This window comes from Rhinopithecus bieti, unplaced genomic scaffold (assembly GCF_001698545.2).
Source record: "Rhinopithecus bieti isolate Rb0 unplaced genomic scaffold, ASM169854v2 scaffold_6439, whole genome shotgun sequence".
In the NCBI taxonomy this organism is placed as follows: domain Eukaryota; kingdom Metazoa; phylum Chordata; class Mammalia; order Primates; family Cercopithecidae; genus Rhinopithecus; species Rhinopithecus bieti.
Genome location: NW_016805421.1, coordinates 363,824 through 387,980, shown reverse-complemented (window position 1 = coordinate 387,980; position 24,157 = coordinate 363,824). Strand labels below are relative to the sequence as shown.

Here is a 24,157-nt window from a genome sequence, read left to right as displayed (position 1 = left end):
CAAAAAATAATAATAATAATAAATAAAAATAAAAATTATATATGGTTTTATGGTTTAATATAATTTCTTTGCTTTTATATATTATTTTTTAGCCTTTGTGAAGAGTTCTCATGTTATTAATACTCTGCAAGATCGGTTTTAAAGATTGCATTACTGGCCAGGTGCAGTGGCTCACACCTGTAGTCCTAGCCCTTTGGGGGCCTGAAGCAGGAGGATTGCTTGAGGCCAACGGTTCAAGACCAACCTGGCCAACATAGCAAGACCCTGTCTCTTTAAAAAAAAAAAAAAAAAAAAGACTGCATTACATGCCATTATATGGATGTGCCATAATTTACTTACCCAGTCCTCATGTGGATACTTAGGCTCTAAAAGTTTTCATACAGGGTCATTGTCATAACCCCGTGCGGCTTCCTTGCACTTGTCCACACTTCTGTCTCTTTCATGGGATATATTCCTGTAACTGGTTCAAAGGGCCTGTGAAGTTTTCAGGTTTTTGATCTTTATTGTCACTTTGCCTTGCAGACGTTTGTCCTGTTTTACATTCCCGCCATATAATATAAACTCGTTACCATGTCTTGTATGGTCTACATATTCTGGCCTTTGCCTAACTCTCAGCTGCTTCCTGCACCTTTCCTCCCCTTGCTTCCATCACTGTAGCCGCACCAGCCCCTATCCCCTCCTTCCCCTGAAGCATGCCTGGCTTGTCCCGTCTTGGGCTGTAGCACTTGCTCTTTCTACTGCCCAGACCATTATTCCTGTGGCTTTCAGCATATACCTCCGATGCCACTTCTGCTAGAGTGGTCTCCATCAGAACCCCCTGTTTATTTTTGCCCTAGCACCTTTCATCATCTGTCCTTTATTTATGTATATGCTTACTGGTCTGCTGCCACTTTTTCCCACTGAATGTCAGTTTTGTAAGACAGGCAACCCCTTATATTTCATTTCCCATGTCCCCAGCATCTAAGTCAGTGCCTGCCATTCAGTAGGTACTGGGTAAATGCAGGTGGATTCATTCATGCTGAATGAATGAAGAAATCTCCCTGTCGTCTAGGAATGTGTGGTGTAATAGGGTAGGGCTGATGAGGTGTGTATAGTGATAGTTACCTCTTGGAGCCAAACATGGCTGTCTCTTGGAGCAAAATGTGGGAAATGCTGTAAGTGTCCAAATATCACGGAAATGCAGAAGTGGGAACCAGTGACTGGCTACAGTGTCACGAAAGGCTTCGTCTGAGCTGAGCCTTGGGAGACTGGCAGTGTTTTGCAGCTGGTGATGATGGAAGGAAACCAAGGGGCTGAGGAAAGTGGATGAGCAGAGGCCCAGAGGCAAAACGGTGGGGGCAGGACTGGGGATTGCTTTAAATCCTATGTTGACTCATGGACTCGGACCCCTGAGCAGCAGGGAAGCATTGCATGTTCCTCATCAGAGGGTGACATGGTGAGTGAGGATATGGAAGTGCTTTTTAAACTTAATTCTAGGTACACATGGCAATGTTAAGGGTGATCAGGCTGTGCTTTGGGAAGCATGAGGACAACTAAGTAAGAGGCACAGGAAGTTCAGGCCAGAGGATGAGCCTGAAGGAGGTTGGGGTGATGGGGCTGGAGATGAGGAGAAGGCAGAGGAGTGTTTTGGAGGTGAGGAAGAGGGAGAGTGGGACCCACAATGACACTGAACCGGAGAGTTTTAGTTTGAATGACTGATGGGAAGATGAGATATGGAGCCCTAGAAGAGCTGTTTGGAAGTAAGAACACTTATGAATTTAGTTTTGACCCATCCCTTTACTGAATTAGTGAGCCTCTTCCAGATTAAACCAGCCCATGTGCCCTCCTTTGTCCTGAAGGGGCTTGGGTAACAAGAAGATAGAAAAGAGGAGACAGAAGTATATACCACAGGATGGGGGCTCGGGCTCCCATGGCCTCTTCCTCATTTGTAAGAAGAGGACTGCATTTGTGGAAAGGGGAAATGAGGCTCCAACTCCTTTCCCTCCTGGAAATGTTGTTTCCTGGAAATGTCTGACGAGATGTTGTTTCCTGGAAATGTCTGTTCCCAGGCCCCCATTGGGAATGATTTGCCGCCAGCCTTGTCGTTGAGTAAATTTGTTCATGTTGTTAGCCTGAGGCAGATGGGGGCGGATGGGTGTTTACTGTGGAGTACATGAACATGTGGGCTCAGGGTACAAATGGGAAGAGGCCCAGAACTGGGTGACGTATCATATTTCCCCCACAAACATTCAAAAATGATGTGTGCTTTTCTTAGGGAAAAAAAATCAAAGGGAAAGTACTCAAGACATGTTATAATTCTGATTGCTGTCTAAATTGAAAAAGGTTTTTTTGTTTTGTTTTTGTTTTTGTTTGTTTTTTGGGACAGAGTCTCACTCTGTTGCCCAGGCTGGAGTGCAGTGGCATGATCTCTGCTCACTGCAACCTCTGCCTCCTGGGCTCAAGCGATTCTCCCGCCTTAGCCTCCCAAGTAGCTGTGACCACAGGTGCCCACTACCACAACTGGCTAATTTTTGTATTTTTAGTGGAGACGGGGTTTCACCATGTTGGCCAGGCTGGTCTCGAACTCCTTGCCTCAGGTGATCCACCCACCTCAGCCTCCCAAAGTGCTGGGATTACAGGCGTGAGCCACCATGCCCAGCCGTGTTATCTTACTTAAGCTTTACAGCAACCCTAGGAAGGAGGTTATTATTATACTCATTTTACAAATGAAGTGACTGAGGCCCAGAGAAATTAAGTTACTATCTCAAGGTCATACAGTAAGTGGCAGAGATTAACTTGAACTCATATATGTCCAACTCTAAGCTGTTACATTATAATACATGAGCTTAAGAAAAGAAACTTCTTCTTGAAAGTATGAGAAGATATATTAATGTCTGGCTAAGTGAAGTAAGATGAAAGAAAAGAAAGGGAACAGGTCTCCCTGCAGGGAAGAAACAGACCATAAGGAAGATCAACCCAGCTGGGCTTGAAATAGCTTCCAGGGAAGAACCTGAGCAGTTTCTAAACATTTTAAAATATAATCTAAAACTACAGTATACTTACATTGTTCAAAAGTCAGAATGTAAATATATGGAGTGGAAAAGCTCTTTCTCATCTTTGCCACCCGCTGCAGTTCTGACCCTCGACCTTTGCCCTTGCTTCCAACAGACAACTTGGCCTCCCAAAGTGCTGGGATTATAGGCATGAGCCACTGCGTCCAGCCTGGAAAAGTTTTGAAACTTATTTTCAAAACAAAATGTGGTGTGAAAATACCCACATGAGTAAAACTACATAATGAGAAAGCTCTCTGTCCTCTAGAGAGGGAGTGGAGATTAGAAGTGCTTGGCTAGCATTCTCTGGAATGCTGTCTTTTCAAGAAACCACCTTCTGCTACCTTAAAAACAAAAGAAGGTTTAACAGAATGCAAATGGAAGTGAAAATGGGAGAGGCACAGATGAGAAGCCAGCAGAACTTGGTGAGTAAGTGACCACCCAAACCAAGGGAGGAATCCATGATGACTGAGTGACAAGATTGTGAAGGGAGCCAGAGAGATTAAAACAGAGAGAAAAAAATAACAGGTTGGTGATGGAGGGAGGATGAGAAATTTAACTTGGGAAATATCATATGTTGCCTTATTAACCAGAATTTCTAGAAATTTACAGAGAAATATACCTTGCAATTGGATAGTTTTTCTTGGCAAATTGAGAGTTTAATTAGTTTAGTATTTTATTACTAGGGATCATGTTCAGTTTTACATGAGGTTTTGCAATGGAAGAATGCTATAAAATGTCAGGACTCTGTTTATATTCAGTTCAGTAGAGAATAAACCACATTCAAGTGCCAGCGTGTTTATTGCAGCCAGCACTCAGTGTTTCTTTGCTTTCTAAATGCTGATTTAGTGTTTTCATTGGTGGTGCAAGTGTGAAGAGAGACTTGAGCATGAATCATAGGAAGAGAGACGTAGATGCTCATTCTGCAGGCTTAGGACCCAGTGAGTGCCACAGCTGTGCTGCTCACGGCTAGTGGTGGGATTCTGGGCAAGCCTTTCAGCCTCCTTGGATGGCCTTGTTTTCTTCACTTGTGAAATGAGGTTAGATGGTATCAGCGGTCTTACCAACACCCAAGTTATCTGATTCTAAGAGATATTAGAAGACAGTCTTCTTTTTTTGCTTCTAACAATAACATTTTTACACAATTTATACTTAAAACATAGAAACAAGTACTACATGATAGAAAGGCCTACCTTCCCACACTTACCTTTTGTGCAGCCCATTTGGGTGGGCAGCCTGAATGGCAGCTGTGGTGGTGACAGACCTGAGCAGTCTCTGCCCCAGTGCTGGCCCTCAGCAGCAGCTGTTCACACTGCTTAACTCATCACTCTACCTGGCCTTAGGAGGTCTTTTGACTTTCTATTAAATAGAAAGGTGTTCTTCCTATTTTCCATACAGTTTACTTTTTGTGCTTTCTGTCTGGTGGAATCATGGATGCTTTTGCGATATGATATGAAGAGAAAAAAGCCAGCAGACATAGGCTCATATCCCAGCATTCTGCTGAACAGATACGTTAACTTTATGGAGCTGGCTTTCCACATCTGTAATCCAAGGATAATGATGCCCACCTCCCAGGGTTTTGGCGAGGACTGAGCGGATCACAGTGAGAGCACCATGCACACTGTGGACATCTCCAGGTGCTTAGCAGCAGGATTTCCCCAGCCTTGTCTAGACATGGACCATGCAAGGCCATGTCTAGACAAGGTTGGGGAAATCCTGTGCCATGCAAGGCCTCCTCCTTTATGTGAGAAGTGAGTCTGAGCATCCGCTGTCTCTGTTAGAACATCTGGAAAATGCTTCTGAGCATATTGTTTATCTCAGTCACCGAGTCTCCTGGAATAATTCCTTCTCAGCCTGCCTTCCTCCCTGCTTCACCAATGACTCTTTCCTCTTTGAAGAAGAGGAGAGAGACAAAGAAGAGTAAGTTAAATAGAGGAGGGGGAAGCTCTGATTAGCACCATGGTTTAGGGAGGCCCTTGAAAGAGTTAGCATGGGTGGGATTCAGCATATGGAGGAGGGTACAGAGAGGACTGATGGGAAGAGAGAAAGGTTGAACAGAAAGAAAATGAAGTTAATCTTGGCAGCCATGGCATTAAGCACTAGGGATTAGGGAATGTCCTGGGAATGCCAAAGCATAAAGGCCAAGGTGTTTTGTAGACATTTTCAGTTCTGTCTGAGGCTGTAGAATTAGATGAAATAAACAAATGAAAGTATCTTTTTTTTTTTTTTTACAGACACAAATGTCATCACTCTTTTGATGATTTGTTGAATGTGCTGCTGATAAGGATGTGGGTAACTATAAAGGAAACATTTTTCTTGGGGTATGTGACAAGCAGTGGATGAAACTAGGCCAGCGAGAGCATGTGTGTCTAGAGATTGTTCTGGGAGGGTAGGGGTTAGGCCTCATGCCTCTCCTCTCAGCCCTGCCCTATTGTGCAGGGTCCTGTTGAATATGCTGCTTAACCTTTCTGCTCTGACACTCACTTTGGAAACTGGGATTGCCACCCACTTTCGCTGGGTGTGGAGAGAGTGAAATGATGTAAATGATACTCTCTTGCTCTGAGATGCCGAGATAATGTGGAGCACACACACGCGGAAGAGAAGGATCTGATTTTCTCATGGCCGCCATCATGTGTTTGTAGAGAGATAGAGAAGTACCAGATAAGATGGCCACAGACTTCCCTAATGACAGCTTATTTGCTGTTATTGTGACACTCCAGAGTGCCTCCATGACTGGCAGTGGCAGTTGCACTCTCAGGGGCTGGGGGTTAGGGGTTGGGGTACAGATTAGCCCTGCGCTTCTGCTGCAGAGCTGTGCTCACCAAGAAAAAGGCCAAGAGCCACCTATATTCCTGAGCACAAATTGCTTTCACAAAGCTGGGTCTGGACAGATTCTTCAGCCACTAGGCCACCAGGCAGGGCTCCTAGGGCTGGAAGTTCTGGCTGCCTGCTCTCTCCTCCTTGCCTTGAAGCATGGGTGATGCATTCACATTGGGCGACCATCACAATGTGGATCCCTGAACCTACCTAGAGTGTCTTAATTCACAAGTCCTATGGAAGCATGGAAGTGCTGTGCATAGTCATATCTACAAAGAGATATTAGCTTTTTTTTTTTTTTTTTTTAACATAAGGCTATTCTGTAAGGTTTGACTGCTTCACAAATACTTACTTGAGAATCTCCCTGCTCTATAGCCTATGTCTATGACTCTTCTTTCTTCCCAAATATAGTAGGATAAGCAGGATGCTAACTGCTGGGACTGGTTTAAACAGCACACTTTGAATAGATCGGGGGACATCCTGGGCACTCTAGTCTCAAGTGAGAGAAGAGGATGTCTTAGGGAAATGCCTGTGCAGATGCTTTGCTTTTTGTTCTCCTGTTTTTGGAGAGCTCTCTCCAAAACCAGGAGTTTCCTGCTGGGTGTAGAGGTGCCCACTGGATACATGAGGCTACCATGTGCAGCCTCCTCTGCCCTTGCCTTGCTGGTGCCTCCCCAACTGGGCCTGGAGCATGTGTAAGGATGGCAGTTGTTTTCACGTAGGACTGCAGGATTCTTCCTCCAGCCTTCTCTTCCTGCAGCCTCACTGCACTGCCCCATCCTCCCCCAGCAGAACTGGAAAGAGTGGTTTCTGGTGACCACCTAGCCATGCGGCCATGACTGAGGTCACATTTTAGGGAAATGTGAGAGGCCTGTTTCTCTGTTTAGATGCAGTATTTCTGCTCTTTGTAACTTACCCTTGGAATTGCCAGTGAGTCACGGCCTGGGAAGTCCTTGTGATTTAGAGTCCTGCACTTCCAGGAAGAGCTTTCGCTTGACATCTTCTTTGACTCTTAGTCCCTGATGAAGTTTACATGGCATGAAAGACCAGTCAGAATTTGGGGAGAAAACCCAAAAGAACACAAAAATATGGTTTCTAAGGTATAAGTGTCATATCGCTCTGAGTTAGTCACATGATAATGTAGGCCAAAGAAAATAAGAAATGTAGAGATATGTTTGTAAACTGATGTTGATTTGGTATCTCTTTTGGCCTCCTTCCCAAATTAGTATTGGGCATTTGATTTTAATTTAGGTCAGTAATAATGCTCATTACTGCTTGAGAACTCTATGTGCATCAGGCAATATGTTATTTGCTTCACATGGTTCTCTTTAAATCTTAATAGCAATTCTGTGAATTTGATGATGTTATTCTCATCTTAAGAAGTGCAAAATTGATTGGCCAGGAGTGTTAAATAACTTGCACATCTACACAACCAGAAAGTGGCATCAAGAGACTGTGAACCAGGCCTTGGAGAGTTTGTCTGTCTTCCACTGTTTTTGCCAGGTGCCTGGTATATTCAAGGCAGAGTGTTATTGTTACAGAGTATAAAAATAAAATCAAGAAGCTTACCATATAGGGAGAGTAAGATAGATAAACAACCAAAGATAATATAAGGACAGCTGTGATAGATACCAAAAGTGTTTACCAAGAAAGGTCAACCAAGGTGCAGTAGGGGCTAAAGGAAGAGGTTGAGATCATACATACCTAATTGGGGTCACCCAGGAAAAGCCTTCTTAGAAGTGGTGCACTTGAGGTGGATCTCATAGGACTGGCTGAATCTTACTTGGGGGAGTGGATAAGGAAAGATTTGTGGGTGGCAGTGACTGCCAAATGCCCAGGTAAATAAACAGGCTGCTAAAGAAACGATTAGATTGTATATATGCATGTATGTGTATGTGTGTATTGTGTATGCCTGGATACACTCACACTTACATTCATTATGAAAACCTCATATAGTCTTCCAAAGCAAAAAACTAATGATTTTAAGTAGCAGTGTTGTCCAAACTGTGTTCTCTAGTTCTCCTGAGAACAGAAACACCTCTGAGCAATACGTATTATTAATAGACGTTCATGTTTATACAGGTAGGAATGAGGTGTTTTTTTAATTTTCTTTTTTTCAGGCATCTGCGAATGGGGCCTCTCCCTATTTTTTTTAGTTTTTTTTTTTTTTTTTTTTTTTTTTTGGTCTAAGTATCTGTTTCTTTTTTCTAGCATGTTGAAACGTTAGACTTCCTGTTTCTGCTTGATTTTGAATATACTCCTGTTTGCTTGTCACAGGTAATCTTGCATTTCTAGGTAGTTGTAGTTTACAGGGAGCAAGTGCAGGCAGCAACCAGTCCATCCCTGTTGTGAATGTGGAGACCTCTCTGGACTCACAATTAAAGGCTACATAGTGCATTCCACTACAAGTGACGAAACCTGGCTCCCAGAATAACAAGCAAGACAACTTTCAAAGTGACTGTTGACCAGTGCCTTCTGTGCGTTTATGTAGTAAACTTATGGTACATTTTTCAAAAGGATAGTATACATTATTTTGAATTATTCTTGAGAAGGACTGAGTCTCCCTGAAGGTGATGCAGGTGCCATAGTGTACACGTCAACAGGGTGGTTGCGTGCATTCCTCAAGTCTGTATGACTACCAAGATACTGTGAAGTTGTCCTTCTGATTGTATACGGGGAGAAAATGCTGAAACTAGGTGAGTTAAAACGGCCCTCAGAATATGTTTAGATGTAATGTCTTTGTTGAAATCTGATAAAATGTTCAGATGACTAACATGGTAATTGCTTTCTTCAAGGAAATAATGTTTGGTCGTGGCTTTAGAGCTACTGTGTTCAACAAATCACTGTTTTGTTTTGCTGTGGCTCTGGGTTTGAGGAGCCTGTGTTAAGCTGAGGGAGGTATGAGTACTGTGGGTAGAAAAATGGCATTTGAAGTTTGCATGTAGCAGTTTCATTTGTAAAAGATAAAGGTTTGAAATGTTTCAGAGATGGGACTCTGAAAAGATTGGATGGCTTTTTCACCCAGAGTTTCTCTTTTACATTTTCCATGCATTTATTAACTGTAGGACACCTCTGGTTCCCAGTGGTCTGGCAGCAGTGGTAACACCGTGGGGCAACCCGTAAACACAAGGGTGTTTATTTCTATTATCTCATTGGATAATTGTTTGAATATTGCTGTTGCCATTTTCTCTAACAACCAAAAAAAAAAACTTACCTTACATATAAAGCATTTGTACTTTTAAAATAACACCCTAGGTTTGTTTTAGCCATACTTAGTATTTCACAAGTAGACTTAATTTTATTTTAAAGTAAATTGAAAAGTTATCAAGGATTGGAATAGAGTGTTTTAAATAGCCCTTAAAGTTATATTGGTATATATACACTTTTGTTCAAGTTAATGTATAATATTTGCTTAGGTTTACTTAAAATTGGTCTGCTCAACAGATTTTTTGGAGCTTAAGTTTAATACTAGGAAAAAACTAGAACTTGGAAGACATAGGTGGGTGTTGGTATATCTAGTCTTTTGGTCCATTATTGAACCCTTGGCAGCCAATAAATATTATTTCATAGAGTCCTGACTTCTCTTGTATGGAATGTGGTCACCTGCATATCATTTATAGTAAATGTACGTTCGTCTACTAGATGCCTAGAGCTGTGCATGTGATCCTGTCGTGTGTGTGTGTGTCTCTGTGTGTGTGTGTGTGTGTGTGTGTATACTCGAGAGTCTGAGGCAGGACAGTCGCTTGAACCCAGGAGGCGAAGATTTCAGTGAGCTGAGAATCGTGCCACTGCACTCCAGCCTGGCGACAGAGTGAGATTCTGTCTCAAAAAAAAAAAAAAAGGTTATGTGACTGTATGTCATTGCATATATACAGTTGAGATCAGAGCCAGCTTTGCTTGGGAGGGTTTTGTGGAAGAACTGAGTTTTGGGTAGAGTTCCAAAGGGAGGGTAGGTAGCATACTTTTGCAGAAAGACGTGTACATAAAGCTTCCAAGGCTGGAGTGATTAAGTCATAAGCATTCAAGGGTAAGCATGAACCATTTGAGAACCAACTGTAAATTAGTGGTTGAAAATAGCCAGGCTAGAAGTGAAGGGGAGGCAAGGTTGTGCACGCCGAGCTGAGAACCATAGCGACAGAGTGGTATGTAGGAGCTTGTCTATTCTGTTCCTGGTAAATTTCACTCTTGGATATCAGCACATCCTGACCATGTTGCCATCTAGTGGAACTGGCTGAATTGCCTGTGGGAGCATCACCACCTTTTCCCACTTCAGGATAAACTCTAGTGTGATATTTTGGCAATAAGGAAACTTACTTCTCTTTTACCTAGGGATTTTAAATAAAGAATGAGAGAGAGGAGGTGGGTGTAACTATGCTCTCCCCAGATGACATTAATTTAGTTTCTGGAAATGTGGAGCTGAATGCTAATATAAGGAATTTCTCATAGACAATGTCTGGAGTCCAGGGTGTGACTGCTGAGAGTGCTGGGTGTACATGTCCATCAGCTTAAGGCATGGAGCGAGCAGGAAGCGGTGCTTGGGAGGTTCTGCAGTGGAGTGGAAGCATACCGCATCTGGCTCTGGGCCCTTTATGTTTCACCTGGGCAGGCTTGTTTTTGTCATGTGGTTACAGAGTCCATCCCAGTGGCAGAGAGAGCCCTCTGACCATAAGCACCACAGTTCACAGACCCCAGACTGAAGACACTGTAAGGGTCTGTAATCCTTCTGCCCTCCCTTCTGGTCATCCATGGACGTATCTATTCAGCAAATACTTCTTGAATTATGTCCCAGGCACCTTCCAGGTACTAAGGCAGTGAACAAAGCAGATAGAAATCTCTGCTCTTGGAGAGCTGATATTCTAGGTGGGGGCAATAAACATCAACAAAATAAATAAGTAAAATATATAGTAAGTGGAGAACCAAGTGCTAAGTAGAAAAAAGTATTTTCAAGCTGAAGAGGGAAATAGGGGTTGTTGCAGTGGGTGAGGGGGTAGAGGCAGGTAATTGTGGTTGCAATTGTGAATGAATCCTCACTGAGAATGTGATTGATATGAGATTCACCTGAGAAGTGTGAGGAAGCCAGATGTGAATATCTTGGGGGAAGAACTTTCCAGACAGAGGACAAGCGACCGCAAAGGCCCTGAGGTGAGAATGGGCCTGATGTGTTCCAGAAACAGTACAGAAGCTTAAGGGAGGGAGAGAGATGAGTCAGAGAGGTGGTGAGGGGCTAGATATTGGGGCCTTGTGGACAGTTGTAATGAATTTGACTTGCACTGGGCATGAGATGAGAAACCATTTGATTTAGTCCAGTCTTCTCATTTACAAATGCAACGTAGGCCAAAGAAATCAAGGCAGGTATCCGTGATCATCCAGCCTCATGATGCGAGAGCTGGGATAAAAACCTGCCTCCTGCCTCTGGCACTCTTCCGGCCACCCTGCCTGCCCTGGGGATACATAGCCACGTGCAGGTGCAGACTTCCAAGTGCAGTGGTCTGAGAGGAAGTAAAGTGCTGTGGGCCCCTCCAGCCCAGCTGTATTTCAACATGGTTCATCTTAGTTGTTCCCCTGCTGTGTCCCTATCTACCTATAGAGGCCTCATAGCAAACACAGAAAGGCTCAGACCTCTTATTTCGGAGGAATACTCTGCCAAATATTGCCTTCCTTTGTTTTGCTATGGAGATAAATCCTTCAGATTTTCCCAGTGTCCATTAGCTGTGCAGTCTCATAAGACCTCCTGTATTTCTTATTTGCATTCATTTTTAAGCTATTTGGATATAATAAACATAAAATAAAATTTCTACAGTCCTAAGAAGTTTGGTCACCATTCTCAGTATTACCCCCTCACCCTGAAAGTTAGTAAGACTGAATATTAAAAGTTATTTAAAATTAATTTGAAAACAGAATTAGTAGTTGAGGAGAGAATGTGAACGCGCCACCAAATACAGCTTAACCTGGACCATTTTGGCCCAATACTCATTGTCTTCTTGTTTTACTTTGAACAAGCTCAAGCCCTTTTTCCCCCTTCTATCTCCTTTAGATCTTATGACCGCTGTCCTCTGGACACAGGCCAAATCCTCTAATATCACTTTATGATGAAGGTCAGACCAGTGCTAAGTATAGAAGAAAATGACTTTGTGTTGTCATCTGCATTGTCTCCTCTTGTTTAATCGTCGCCTAGCCTGTATCCAGTGGACAGAGTGACATGAAATAATTTGCTTGTGGAGAGAACTCATCCTGAATTCTCTTGTCTCATTCTTACCCTTCCTCTTATAGCAGAGCTCCCATTCTAGACTATATGAGATTTACCTGATCATCGTATCTTGCACTCACATTTGTTTGTATAGCACTGTTTCTTTTTTGCCAACCAAAGTGATTTCATGTTTATCTGTATATGTTGTCTATAAATGAGCTTGATATCCCACTAGCTTGAGCCATTAGGGTTAGTAAAATTGTCTGTCACTAGAACCTGAGGGCATAAAAGACCACAGAGGTCTTTTGGTTTCTATTTTTAGGAGAGTGGTGCTCCTCGGGGAGCTATCTGAGCTGGATTTGATGAGAAGCTAAGAATGAGTGCTTGCTGGAGGTAATTTCGTTATCAAAACTCAGGGTCATGTGCTTGGGAGTCAGCAGCCAGAAAAAAAATAAAAATAAAAAATGTCAAAGCTAATAGGACAACAAAGCACATGCAGAAATGCAGATATGAATGGGGGACTGCCATGAGCAGTAGGCCATAAGAAAGCTTGACAAGAAGCATTTCTGCAGTTCCTGTTTACCATCTAAACCGGAGCATTACAGCATTTGCTGCATGTGGGAGATGGAGAAGGAGAGCGCTCAAAGTTGCCACAAAAAAAGCCTCATTAACACCCTAACTGATTTCCCCAGCTTCCAGAAAGTCTTTGTGTTGGAATTCAGCATCTCAGCTGTAAGACTGCCGAGTGGAAGTGCAGAAATGCGATTTGCTGTCTGTGGAGCCGCAAGTGGACTTTGAGCGTATTCTAAGACAAAAATTTGGCCAGACCTTAATAGGCCAGGGCTTTCCACTGATTTGCCCCTCTCCTGCTAACTGCTGAATAATGTTCTTCCCCTTCACCACATGTGCCCCTGAGCTCCTCACCACACCTTCAGCTCCTGGGAGAGATCCCGGAGCAAATCTGACCTCATTCCTGGCTCCTTATTCCAGATTGGAATCTGGAGCTTTGACATACACACACCTTCTCAGCACCTTGTCCCACCCTACAAGTCTTGTCCTTTTTGCTCCTGTCGGGCAGGCAGCCACCCCCAATATGACAAAGATATTCTCACATGGGGTGTATCAGGAAGTGCCATCAGGGAGGGTGGGGCAGCACCAAGCTGTGAGTCAGGGACTCAGTTCCTGCCTTACAGACCCCCTACCCCATCTGTGCCTCTGTGGTGTCTTAGTGTCCACCCACTTTTCCCCAGCCTTGGGACTCTGCTCTCTGTTATCACTGTCACCGGACAGGCCAGACATGGCCCTGCTGGAGAGGAGGCTTTCGGGCTATCCTCTGGCCTTTGTTGGACAGCAGGCTTGAGGAAATGGGCAAAAGCATTGATCAGCTGTGCATCCTTGGGCTCCTTCACCCACTGTCCTTCAGGTGTTGGGAATGTTGTAAAGCCAGCAGCAAGATTAGAAATTTTCATGCACTATTCCTCCTTAGCTGTCCAGGATATTACATCCATTGTGGCTTTTACTGTACAAGAAAGAGAAACCCCAGGTTAGACTTGTTCATACGAAAGGTATTTTTTTGTTGGCTCACATAACTGGAACAAAGTTTTGATTTAGCAGTTCAGTGAAGTCAAGAACCTATTTTCTAGCTTGGGCAACATCGTGAGACTGAGACTCTCTATCTACAAAAAATAAAAAAGAATTAGCCTGGCATGGTGGTGTGTACCTGTAGTCTCAGCTACTCAAGAAGCTTAGGCAGGAGGATGTCTCGAGCCCAGGAATTTGAGGCTGCACTGAGCTATGATTGTGCCACTGCACTTCAGCCTGGACAATAGAGCAAGACCCTGTCTCTTAAAACAAAAGGCCCCATTTTTCTGCCTTCTCTGATTGAGCTTCATCCTGAATTGCCTTCTCTGATGTTGATAAAATTCTACAGCAATTCTAGACTTCATATCCACCATACACTGCCCAGAAGGAGAGAGAGAACTGGCTTCTTGTGGTCGTGTCAGAGAAGCAAGCGACTTTTTCCAGAAGCCCCAACAAATTTCTGATGTCTCAATGACCAGTTTATTGACTATGGCATCTGCTGTGATGATTGGCTTAGGCTTGGGTTGCCTAAACCCGTCACTCTATGGCAAGGGGGTATGGGATTTCTGTGATTTATTTAAAATGGTCAGGATTGCTACCCAGGGAGAGAGAAATGGACATGATGTTGGGTCAGCCATGATGTCTACTACACAGGTCTCCTCTTACGGTGTTTTTTTTGTTTGTTTGTTTTGTTTTGTTTTTTACTGAGTTTCTCTAATTTGGTGACTGGCTATGGTATGTAGTAAATGGGGCCCTGTGTATGGGATTGCCAACCCCGATGACCAATGTCAGATGCTATCAGAGAGAGCAAGAACACAGATTTTGTGAACCATAGTAGCACTACAGATCACAAAGGGATTCTCAGAGGTCGATAAAGCATCACCAGGGTACTAGTAGGTCTGGTAAGTTGAACAATGAGAATAAGAAGTGGAGAAAATTAATTATAGACAGCTCTTCAATCTATGGTAATTATATGCTCTGATAAAACACTGAAGTCCAATATAATTTTTGTTTAAAAACGGTTTAATAAGGCCATATGTTTCTGCAAAGAATGGCCTTAACATTTCATAGCTGTGACCTTAATCACCATATTTGATTAATTATTTTATCTATTTTAATGGAAATAAATGGGCTGTGGATAATGTAAAGCTTTGGAAGCTACACACAAGTAAATGAAATGGGGCAATCAGTCATAGAGAGTTTCATTTAGTTTTCTCTAGATGAGTCCTCCAGGAGGATGGCTGTCTAGAGCAGGGGAAGGGGCTGGGGCAACATTCAGAAGGCTGGTGAAAACGAAAGTCACAGTGACACAAGAAAATACCACCTTGTGGTAAGTCAGTTGGAGCAGAAGAGGTAGCCGTTTTAGATGAAATCTGTGGCTGGAGTATAGGATTCCAAACTCCAGAGCATTGTCCGTAGCCAGCCAGTCTTCCCCAGCACATGAAATATATGGAAATACAAGCCAGAGCAGAGGAACCCTTTATTACCAAAACCCTAACAGGAACTTGAGTGAGCTAGACTGCCCATGTGGGTCATAGAAATTCGATTCAGGAACATTGAGCTAGGCTGCAGAGGACCACTGTGCCCAAAGGCATGCCCTGCTCCCAGGAGGCTGGTTGCAGAAAGGAGCCCTGAGCTCCTGAGGCCACCATGGAGGTCCTGGAGATTTAATTCTATTAATAGTTCCTCTTAAGGTACTCATCATATGAACTTGCTGGGGCTATTTTCTCATTTGTGAACAAGTTTGAGGAACGGGGAGATTGAATAAGACAACCTCAAAACCTTCCTTTGAGCATTAGCTTTCTGATTCTTGGGTTCTGGGCAGGGTGTGGCAGGAAATGTCATGGAGAGCTGACGTGGGGGTAGGAGTGTGGACTTTGGTCCTCCATATCCGGACATATGAACAGACAAGTGATGGCACACATTCTGTGGTATGTGCTGCAGATGTCTTAAATAGCCACCAAGTGGCTGGACTGGCTGAGTGGTGGTTTGAATTGCTCCAAGTTGAGTATTTTTAGTTGAATACCACAGATAGTGCATTTATGGCCTCAGTTCACCGAATAGAGGGATCGTTTCCTTTGCCAAGCCAGAATTGGATATTGGCTGCCAGACTTGTGTTCTGGGACATCCAGATGTCGGGGTACTGTAGAAGTGGTGCACATGAAGGAAACTCAGTGACTCCTGGCAGGTACTTCTGTTGTAAGGTGGTTTCAAAGCTGTAGACACATTTTATTCAGGGCTGGTGAGCTTCACTGGTGTTTTTGGTCTCCTGCTTTTTTTTTTTCTTTTTTAAGCTGATTACGGTGGTGTTGCACACTGTTGTGGTTTATTGATTTTTAGTGATCCTGTTGCTCAATAACCTTCCAGTGCTCTGCTCTGAAACAGTTAGCACCAGAACTCCACATAAGCAAGAGGTCGATTATTTGTTTTTAATGTTAGTCTATATAAGTCAATGGTCCCAAACTCAAATGTCCACAGGAACCAGGCAAGTAATATGAATGTGTAAATAGTGCCCTATGTGAACAGTCTCAGGTCGTGAGACCTGTGGTAAATTTAGAAACAACAGGTCTCATCTAAAGGCACTGAAGTTCAGTTGAAAAACTTAAACAAACAGACAAACAACCTACATGAGCTAGATTCAGTCCCAAGGCTACCAGCTTACCATCCTTGGGCTATAGGCCAACTGACTTCAGCTATCACTGCTATGTTTGCTCAGTCTCAGAGATACTGTATTTATGGATGTGAGCCTTTTATAATTTCATTTATAGAATTGATTTCAGCTTTTACCTTAGATGAGAAGACTGGCTATCTCTGGGATAAGAGTGCCACCAAAATTTTCACCCACAGCTTGGAAGCACATCAAAAGAAATCATATCTTCATGGAAGTCATTTTTTTTTTTTGGTTCCTGGCCTTTAGAGGCAGAATCTGTTTAGAGAAGTAGAGATGGAAATCTAAATCAAAACAGTTCTGAGGATTTTAAATCATTTAAAAAATTTTGCATCACTGAAGATAAGGAACCCTAAGCATTTGAAACTCTCACTTCTGCTTTGCAAGTTGTCTACTGGGTATATTCAGTCTTCTTTGTCTTCTTGGTCTTAGGCAGGCATGGGGTTAGTGGCCAGGGCAGAACTGGGAATGGGACCAGTTTGTGTTCATTCTCCTCCCAACCCTTCTAACAACCTTAATTTCTGTATCTCTGTTTCCTATCTGGGGTGCCCTCTAGTCCTCATCTCTGAAGGGAAGGAACAAAGAAATGAGTGAATTCTTTACTCTTAGCTGTTAGTCATCCACCGGCTTTTCCTCCAAGGGATGTTTGTGTTTTTAAAAGAGCCTGATGGTAGAACAGAAAATCAGAGTTTAACCGAAGGTATCACCCTTCTAATGAGAGTATTTCCTGTACTGCTAAGAGCATAATCTGGGCTTTGGTGGCCCCTCAGAGATAACACCTTGTGTTGTCCCCTTTAGGTTAGAGCTGCGGAACCAGCACCAGCCACTGAACATGAAGAAGGTTTTGACTTTATCTTTCTAAATTTGCATTATTCAAACTCATGTCAGAGTCCACACAAATTCTTGCAAATATGTTTTTGTGAGAGCTAGATGTCATCCTGCTTCCCTGTGTTTGGTATTGGCCAATGGGAGAGTTATGGGAATGTCATATTCCTTCCTCAAAGCCACTTAAAGCTGTGCTAGATTTGTGGGGGCTTTTTGATAATGCTTTCTCCTCAGGGTACTCTTTCCACTTACTACCTTCAGGAAAACTTCTTGAATGAATAGTCCACCAGTGCTGTCTCTGCTTTCTCAACACCAGATCATTCTGCAACCTCTTGCAATTTGGCTGCTATCTCTAGTCATTTTACTAAGTTTTCTTTCTCGAAGAATCTCCAGTGGTCACTCAACCATCATAGCCATTGGTCTTCAGCCTTAACTTCTGACCAGTTATTCTCTACCTGGGGGCATTTTTCTTTCTTTTCTCCTTCTCTTCCCCTTCTTTGGCTGGTGGTCACTTCTTTCAGGAACCCTTCCTTCACGACTTCTTCCCTCAGGCCTGATTGAAGTACTTCTCCTGTGAGCTTTCATAACACCTCCTGCTTTTCCGCTACTAAACTTACTGTACTATATTTTAATTAGTATGTTATATGTTTCCTCTTCCAACCCCTTCCCCACCCTCACCCATGACTGGCTCTGGAGGGGAGATATCATGGCTGTTGTATCTACATCATTTACCTTGTACCTGTACATGGTAGGTGCTCAATAAATGTTTGTGAAATTAACAAATACATAAATAAAGATGACATCTGAACAGTGACATCTACAGGTTCCTCTAGAGTAGACGATGAATCCCTGGTTTCCTTCACAACCTTTGATTCTCCTTAGTTCCCATAGACCTCCAATTAGAAACTGTAGAGGGGATGTTAGATGCTGTCAATAAAAAGTGACATCCGGCCCTGAGGAAGAAGACAGTTGTCAGGAAATCCTGCCCATTCATATGCAGCCACTTCATTACCAGGCAGGAACTCTGCATTGCTTATGTTGAACAAGTAACCGCTACCCATTCATAAAATGTGTGAAGTGGATGAGTTTTAAGGATCCTGACCATCAGCAGAATGGGAAGCACATTGTTCAGAAGACCAGGCAAGTGGGCTATAATGAATTGATCATCATTATGAAGGGAGAACTTGAATATCTGACTGACCACTATAGAGAAACATAGACTAACAGTTAGAGAAACTGATATAGTATTGTGTATATTCAAAATCATGTAGACAGTACTGAATTTTCTGGGTCATTTAAATAATTTTAAAAGTAGTTTTCACTATATGCGATTTTACTTTTCAGATTTTAGAATGCAAGGTCCCTTCCCTTACCTCTGAAAACTAGACTCTGTTATATTCAGGGAGTTACATCTATTCTGTCGATCTACCACGTATGGGGACAGGCTTTCTAGAGCATTTAAAAATAATGTGGAATCCTGAACACATGCATCTTATCTCTTGAAATTGGGCAGAAATTGTTAACTGGGTGTAAGGGCAATGAAAAAGCACAACTTTATTAGGCAGATTTAGTGAGCAAATGTAGGTTCATATGTATGTCATAAAACAGTGTGATTAACAACAGTCTTTTTTTAAAAGTATGTTCTATAGCTTTCGTGTAGTTAAGAGTAGATATTCTACGTAATCCGTTTTAGAAATATTTTCATTGAAGACTGTGGACTTCATAGCAGACCCAGTGCTCCCTGGAAGAGCTCTGGTTATATGAGAAACAGATCTGATAGAAGATGCTCAAGCTCGTCCCACATCAGTTACCCCGCTGAGACCTCAGGCTCAGATGTGTGAAGTGGAGCTCCTTGCCCTGCCCCTTGGCCACACCTGTTCCTCCACTGGACTTCCCCTTTTCTATTAATGTCTGCCTCCCTCTTTCCTCAAGTCAACCAAGCTCAGAGCTTCCCAATCAGGACTACCCTCTGACTTCCCTTACTTCTGTTATTGCCTGACCCCTTCTCTTTTTTAGCATGGGGTTTTGCTATGTTGCCCAGGCTGGTCTCAAACTCCAGGACTCAAGTGTTCCTCCCACCTCAGTCTCCCAAATAGCTGGGATTGTAGGCATGAGCCACCACACCCAGCTTTATTTATTTATTTATTTATTTTTGAGACGGAGTTTCACTCTTGTTGCCCAGGCTGGAGTGCAGTGGCGTGATCTCAGCTCACGGCAACCTCTGCCTCCCGGGTTCAAGCACTTCTCCTGCCTCAGCCTCCTGAGTAGCTGGGATTACAGACATGCGACACCACACCCAGCTAATTTTGTACTTTTAGTAGAGACGGTGTTTCACCATGTTGGCCAGGCTGGTCTCGAACTCCTGATCTCAGTGATCCACCCACCTTGGCCTCCCAAAGTGTTGAGATTACAGGCATGAGCCACCGTGCCCGGCCACCTGGCTCTTATTTCCTATTCTCTTGGGGCATATGGCAGATTTGCCTTGAAGTATAATTTTGTGCTGTTCAGAGACACCATAGTGTAGAGAATATATAGCGTGGAGTGAGGTCAGAAGACCCACAGTTACTCTCAGCTCACACTTAATCCTAGCTAGGTGACCATGGGCCAGCCACTTAATTTCTCTGAGGATCTGTATCCTTATCAGGAGCAAACAGAGTCAGTAATTCCCAAGATACCTTCCTTATAGGCTTGTTATGAGGGTCAGTGGCAACGTATGCAGCAGTACTTCATGAGCTAGAAAACACTGCTATGCTGATGCATAGTAAGAGTAATATTATATTATGTGCCTAGGATTGTACTTAGCACATAATAGGTGCTTGATAAATCATGCTTATTATTTCTAAGGATATTAAGATATATCTTAATATAAATGCATACATTGTTGGGTTCTATACTGGAATGCTGATTCAGAATTTGGGGCTATGGCCAAATAGTATACTTTTGTCTTTCTCTGATCCAATAACAACATATTAGGAACAACCAAGGTGCTGCCTTTTTACATTCACAGATTAATTTCATCCATTAAAAAACAGATGACAAAATTAATTACACATTGTGCAATGAGGGATCCCAAATTGGCTTTAGAAAACACAGTATGTTGTAAATGAAAACAGTCTCTGAAGGGAAGCTCACTCCTAGGAGACTTGCTTAATAGACTGTTTATCGCCAGCATGTCTTTAGTAAAGAGGTGTCTGGAATTCCCATCTGGGATTTATTAGTCTAAATATTCAGGTGGTCCAGTGCAGGATGTTAGTTCTTAACTTAAAGGAAACAAAGTTTCCAACCTCAGGACGGTGAAACTGCTACTCTTTTACAGTGGGCAGCCGCTGCTGGTGTCTTGCTTGCCCTGGAAATGCCATCAACTGAAATGGAATTTTGTTCAATCCATCTTATTAATGGTTCCTAAAGCAATTGTGATGGGGTTGATAGGTGGCTAGTAAGGTTGCCTCTGTAAAGATAAGCACAATCCATTAGTTAAGTCCTGGAGTCCACTGAACTTCTACCGGGGTTGTTTGCATTTGCTCGGTACTCTGTTTATGAGGATGTCGAAGGAAGTGTGTCCATTCTGTGCACGTTGTAAAACAGAAGGTTTGCAGCTGTCAGATTTATTTTTTTCTTGGCTCCTTTTCTGACAGAACTTTTGTAAACTTGATAGTTTTATAGATTGTCGAAAATTACTAACCTCGGTTCTGCAGATGCCATGCAAATTTTCTTGTCTTGTTTTCTTTCTTTGAAGATAGCAGATAGTTCTGTACACAGTTTCTTGTAAGGTACTTTTTGGGAAAGAGGAAATTAAGATTATTCTTATATGCTATCATAATATTATGAAATGATTAAATGATTATTTTATTAGTTATATAGTGCTTTGAAAGTATCCAACATGCATTGTACGCTCTGGAAAGAACAAACAAATGCAGGGGATAGTCTTGTGTTTTAAATAGCTTATGGAGCTGCCTCAGAAGACAACTAACATCAAGATTATCAACTTTAAGTATAGCACAAGTTCACTGTAGAAGTACAGGTCCACTGTGGGCTTCAATAGGCTTGTAAGAGGAGTTGGGACCTGAGTATGGCTTTGGGAGGGGTCAAAAGAGGATATAACAGCTGAAAAAATAGACCAGCAGCAGCTGCCCCCACTGTGTGGCCACACAGGGTGTCATGATTCATCATAAGGTTGGTCTCAAGTAATTTCCAGTTAATGAAAACAAGTGTCAAAAATTTCTGAATGATTCCTTTTCAAACCACTCATTTATCTACGTGTGTGTGTGGGCGCACATTCATGATTTTGCCTCTAGTAGCATCATTCACACTCACTTGCATTGCCGTTGCTTTCTTTGGGAGAGAGAAGTTGGTATTTCAGCTGTTGTATTAGTCTGTTTTGTTTTGCCAAAAAGAAAAACCTGAGTCTGGGTAATTTATAAAGAAAAGAGGTTTATTTGGCTTCTGATTCTGCAGGCTGTACAAGCATGCCACCAGTATCTGCTTAGCTTCTGTTGAGGCCTCAGGAAGTTTTTCCTCATGGCAGAGGTGAAGAAGGAGCAGATGTGTCACACAGAGAGGGAGCAAGAGAGAGGGAAGGAGGTATCAGGCTCTTTTAATGAACCAGCTCTCGCATGAACGAATAGAGCAAAAACTCACTCATTACCACGGGGAGGGCACCAAGCCACTCATTAAGGATCCACCCCCATAACCAAACACCTCCTATCAGGCCCCACCTCCATCACATTTCAACATGAGGCTTGGAAGGGACAAACATCCACACTGTAATAGCTGGCATCCTGGGAATGGGGCCTCACCCACAGCCTGTTCTATTGGTGTTGCCCTCATGGGTACAAGGACTGGGGCAGCCAATTGTTGTGTGGCAGGTATGAATTAACATATTTCTAGCCTCAATGAGCATTTGAATTTTCAACCCATGGTCTTGTTTAAGGGAAACTAGCTTAAAATCTGTTAGGCAATGCTAACTAGAGATGATGACTTTACTGACTGCTGCAGGAATAGAGAGAAAAAAAGGCCAGTCATTTTGATGTGAGGATTAGAAATAAGGGGAGACAGAGCAGGATACGTCAAAGATAATTGTAAGGTTTGTAGCCCCCAGTCCCTAAGTGAGAAAAACTTAATGTTATAAAGAGAGATAATATTAAGTACGATTAATATTAAGGTCCCATCTGTGCCTTCAGGGATACCCCTAGATAGGGCGAGCCTAAGGAACCATTCAAGCAAACAGTTCCTAATGGCAGCTGGAAACATGTAGACTAGAGCAGAGCCTTCCAAATGTTCTTGGCTCATGCACCCTTAGTGGTCTCAGTAATTTAGTGGTCTTAATAATTTTTTTCATGCCATTTCTAGGACAAAAGAAATACTTATCAGTTTCATTTGTTAAGTGCTTAGTTCCAAACAACTTAGTATTTATGTATTAATAACTTTGTAGTTGTGAAACATAATACATATATATTGAAATATTTAAAAATAATGTTTTTATGTTACTCTTCATTTCTTAATGGAATGTATATACCTGTTGGGCATTGCATATATTGGTCAGGGTCTAATGAGAATATAAAGTATACAATAATTTAAAGGAAAGTTTAAAGAAGTATTAGCTAGGAAAATAATATGACAGTTCCTCAAAAAATTAAAAATAGAATTACCATATGATTTAGCAGTTTTACTTCTGGGTATATACTCAAAAGAATTGAAAAGGCATCTCAAAGAGATATTTGTAAACCAATACCCAAAAGGCGGTAGCAATCCAGTTATCCATCTACAGAAGAATGTATAAACAAAATGTGATATACACATACAATGGAATATCACCCAGCCTTAAAAAGGAAGGAAAGTCTGACCCGCTACCATATGGATGAACCTTGAGGATATTATGTTAAGTGAGATAAGCCATCACAAAAAGACAAATACTCTTTAATTCCACTTATGTAAGTTACCTGGAGTAGTCAAATTTATAGAGACAAAAAGTAGAATGGTGGTTGCCAGGGGCTGACAGGCGCAGAGAATGGCAAATTAGTCTTCAGTGGGTACAGAGTTTCAGTTTTGCAAGATGAAAAAAGTTCTACAGATGGATAGTGGTGATGATTGTACAACAATGTGAATGTACTTAAAGCTCCTGAACTGTACATTTAAAATTATTAAGATGGTAAATTTTATACTGTATGTATTTTACCACAATTTTTTAAAAATACAAAAGAAAACAAACTGTTAAGAAAAAGAAAAATAGTTAACTATAATGGGAACTAGGTAATAGGAAGTAAAGAGAACTTTAAATAACAGAGGAATAGCAGACATAAGGAGCAGCCTCTACCTGTGCTCTGATAGAGCACCCAGACATATGCTTCTCTCCGCTTCAGACCCTGCTGGAGATGTCATGGCCTGCGGTGGCTCCCTGGCTGGCAGAGAAGTCACTGGGGTGCTGTACTGGCAGAACTTGCTAGAAATCTACCCTGTAAGATGCTGATGAAAGCTATTCATGTGGAGGTCTTTCACTGGTTGCACTCTGCTGCAAAAGCAACCAAGAGGGATGCCAGTGGCAGCTGCTGGAGGCTGCAAGGTGCTGACCATCATGTTCAGCAGGAGCCGGTGACTGAAGAAGGTGTGAATGCTCTAGGAGCCATGCATGTTTGCAGCAGCGTGCAGAAAGAGTGTACCAGAACCAGGAAGTAAAACTGCTTCTTTCTGTAATGTCTCTACAGTACTCTCCACTGATGAAGCTCAGAATGGTACCAGCTAACAAAAGAAAAAATATGTAAAGGTCCCTTTTACGTCTTCACATAGTGGGTAATGAAGGGTGAATTTCGTGCTGTGAGGCAGTAAACTTATTACAGTTCCTCAAACCTAGAAATTGGGTTGAATCCCAATACCCTAATTTCCTGTTCTGCATCACTTTTCAACTAATACTTGCCTTTAACACAGCAACTACCAACAACCTAGCTTTGCAAAGAAATGACATCATCAAAAGGAAAATAACACAATATAATGTTAAACTGTGAATTCGCTTGAAATAGTCATTCATGCAAGCATCTGAGAAATGTTGTGTATTGC

The 24,157-nt window shown here is 42.4% G+C and overlaps 1 protein-coding gene across 3 annotated transcripts in view; it reads left to right on the top strand.

The window, feature by feature from the left end:
- The window catches only part of TNFAIP8 (TNF alpha induced protein 8), a 127,380-nt gene that overhangs the window by 54,285 nt on the left and 48,938 nt on the right, over positions 1–24,157 (top strand). Inside the window, exon 1 of one of the 3 annotated variants that reach the window (XM_017872339.1) lies at positions 8,052–8,542. The exons of the other annotated variants lie outside the window; for them this stretch is intronic. Coding sequence (XP_017727828.1) covers positions 8,530–8,542 — 13 coding nt within the window. The 5' untranslated portion in view covers positions 8,052–8,529. Of the gene's footprint in view, positions 1–8,051; positions 8,543–24,157 lie in introns of those variants that run through there. 3 annotated transcript variants of the gene reach the window in all.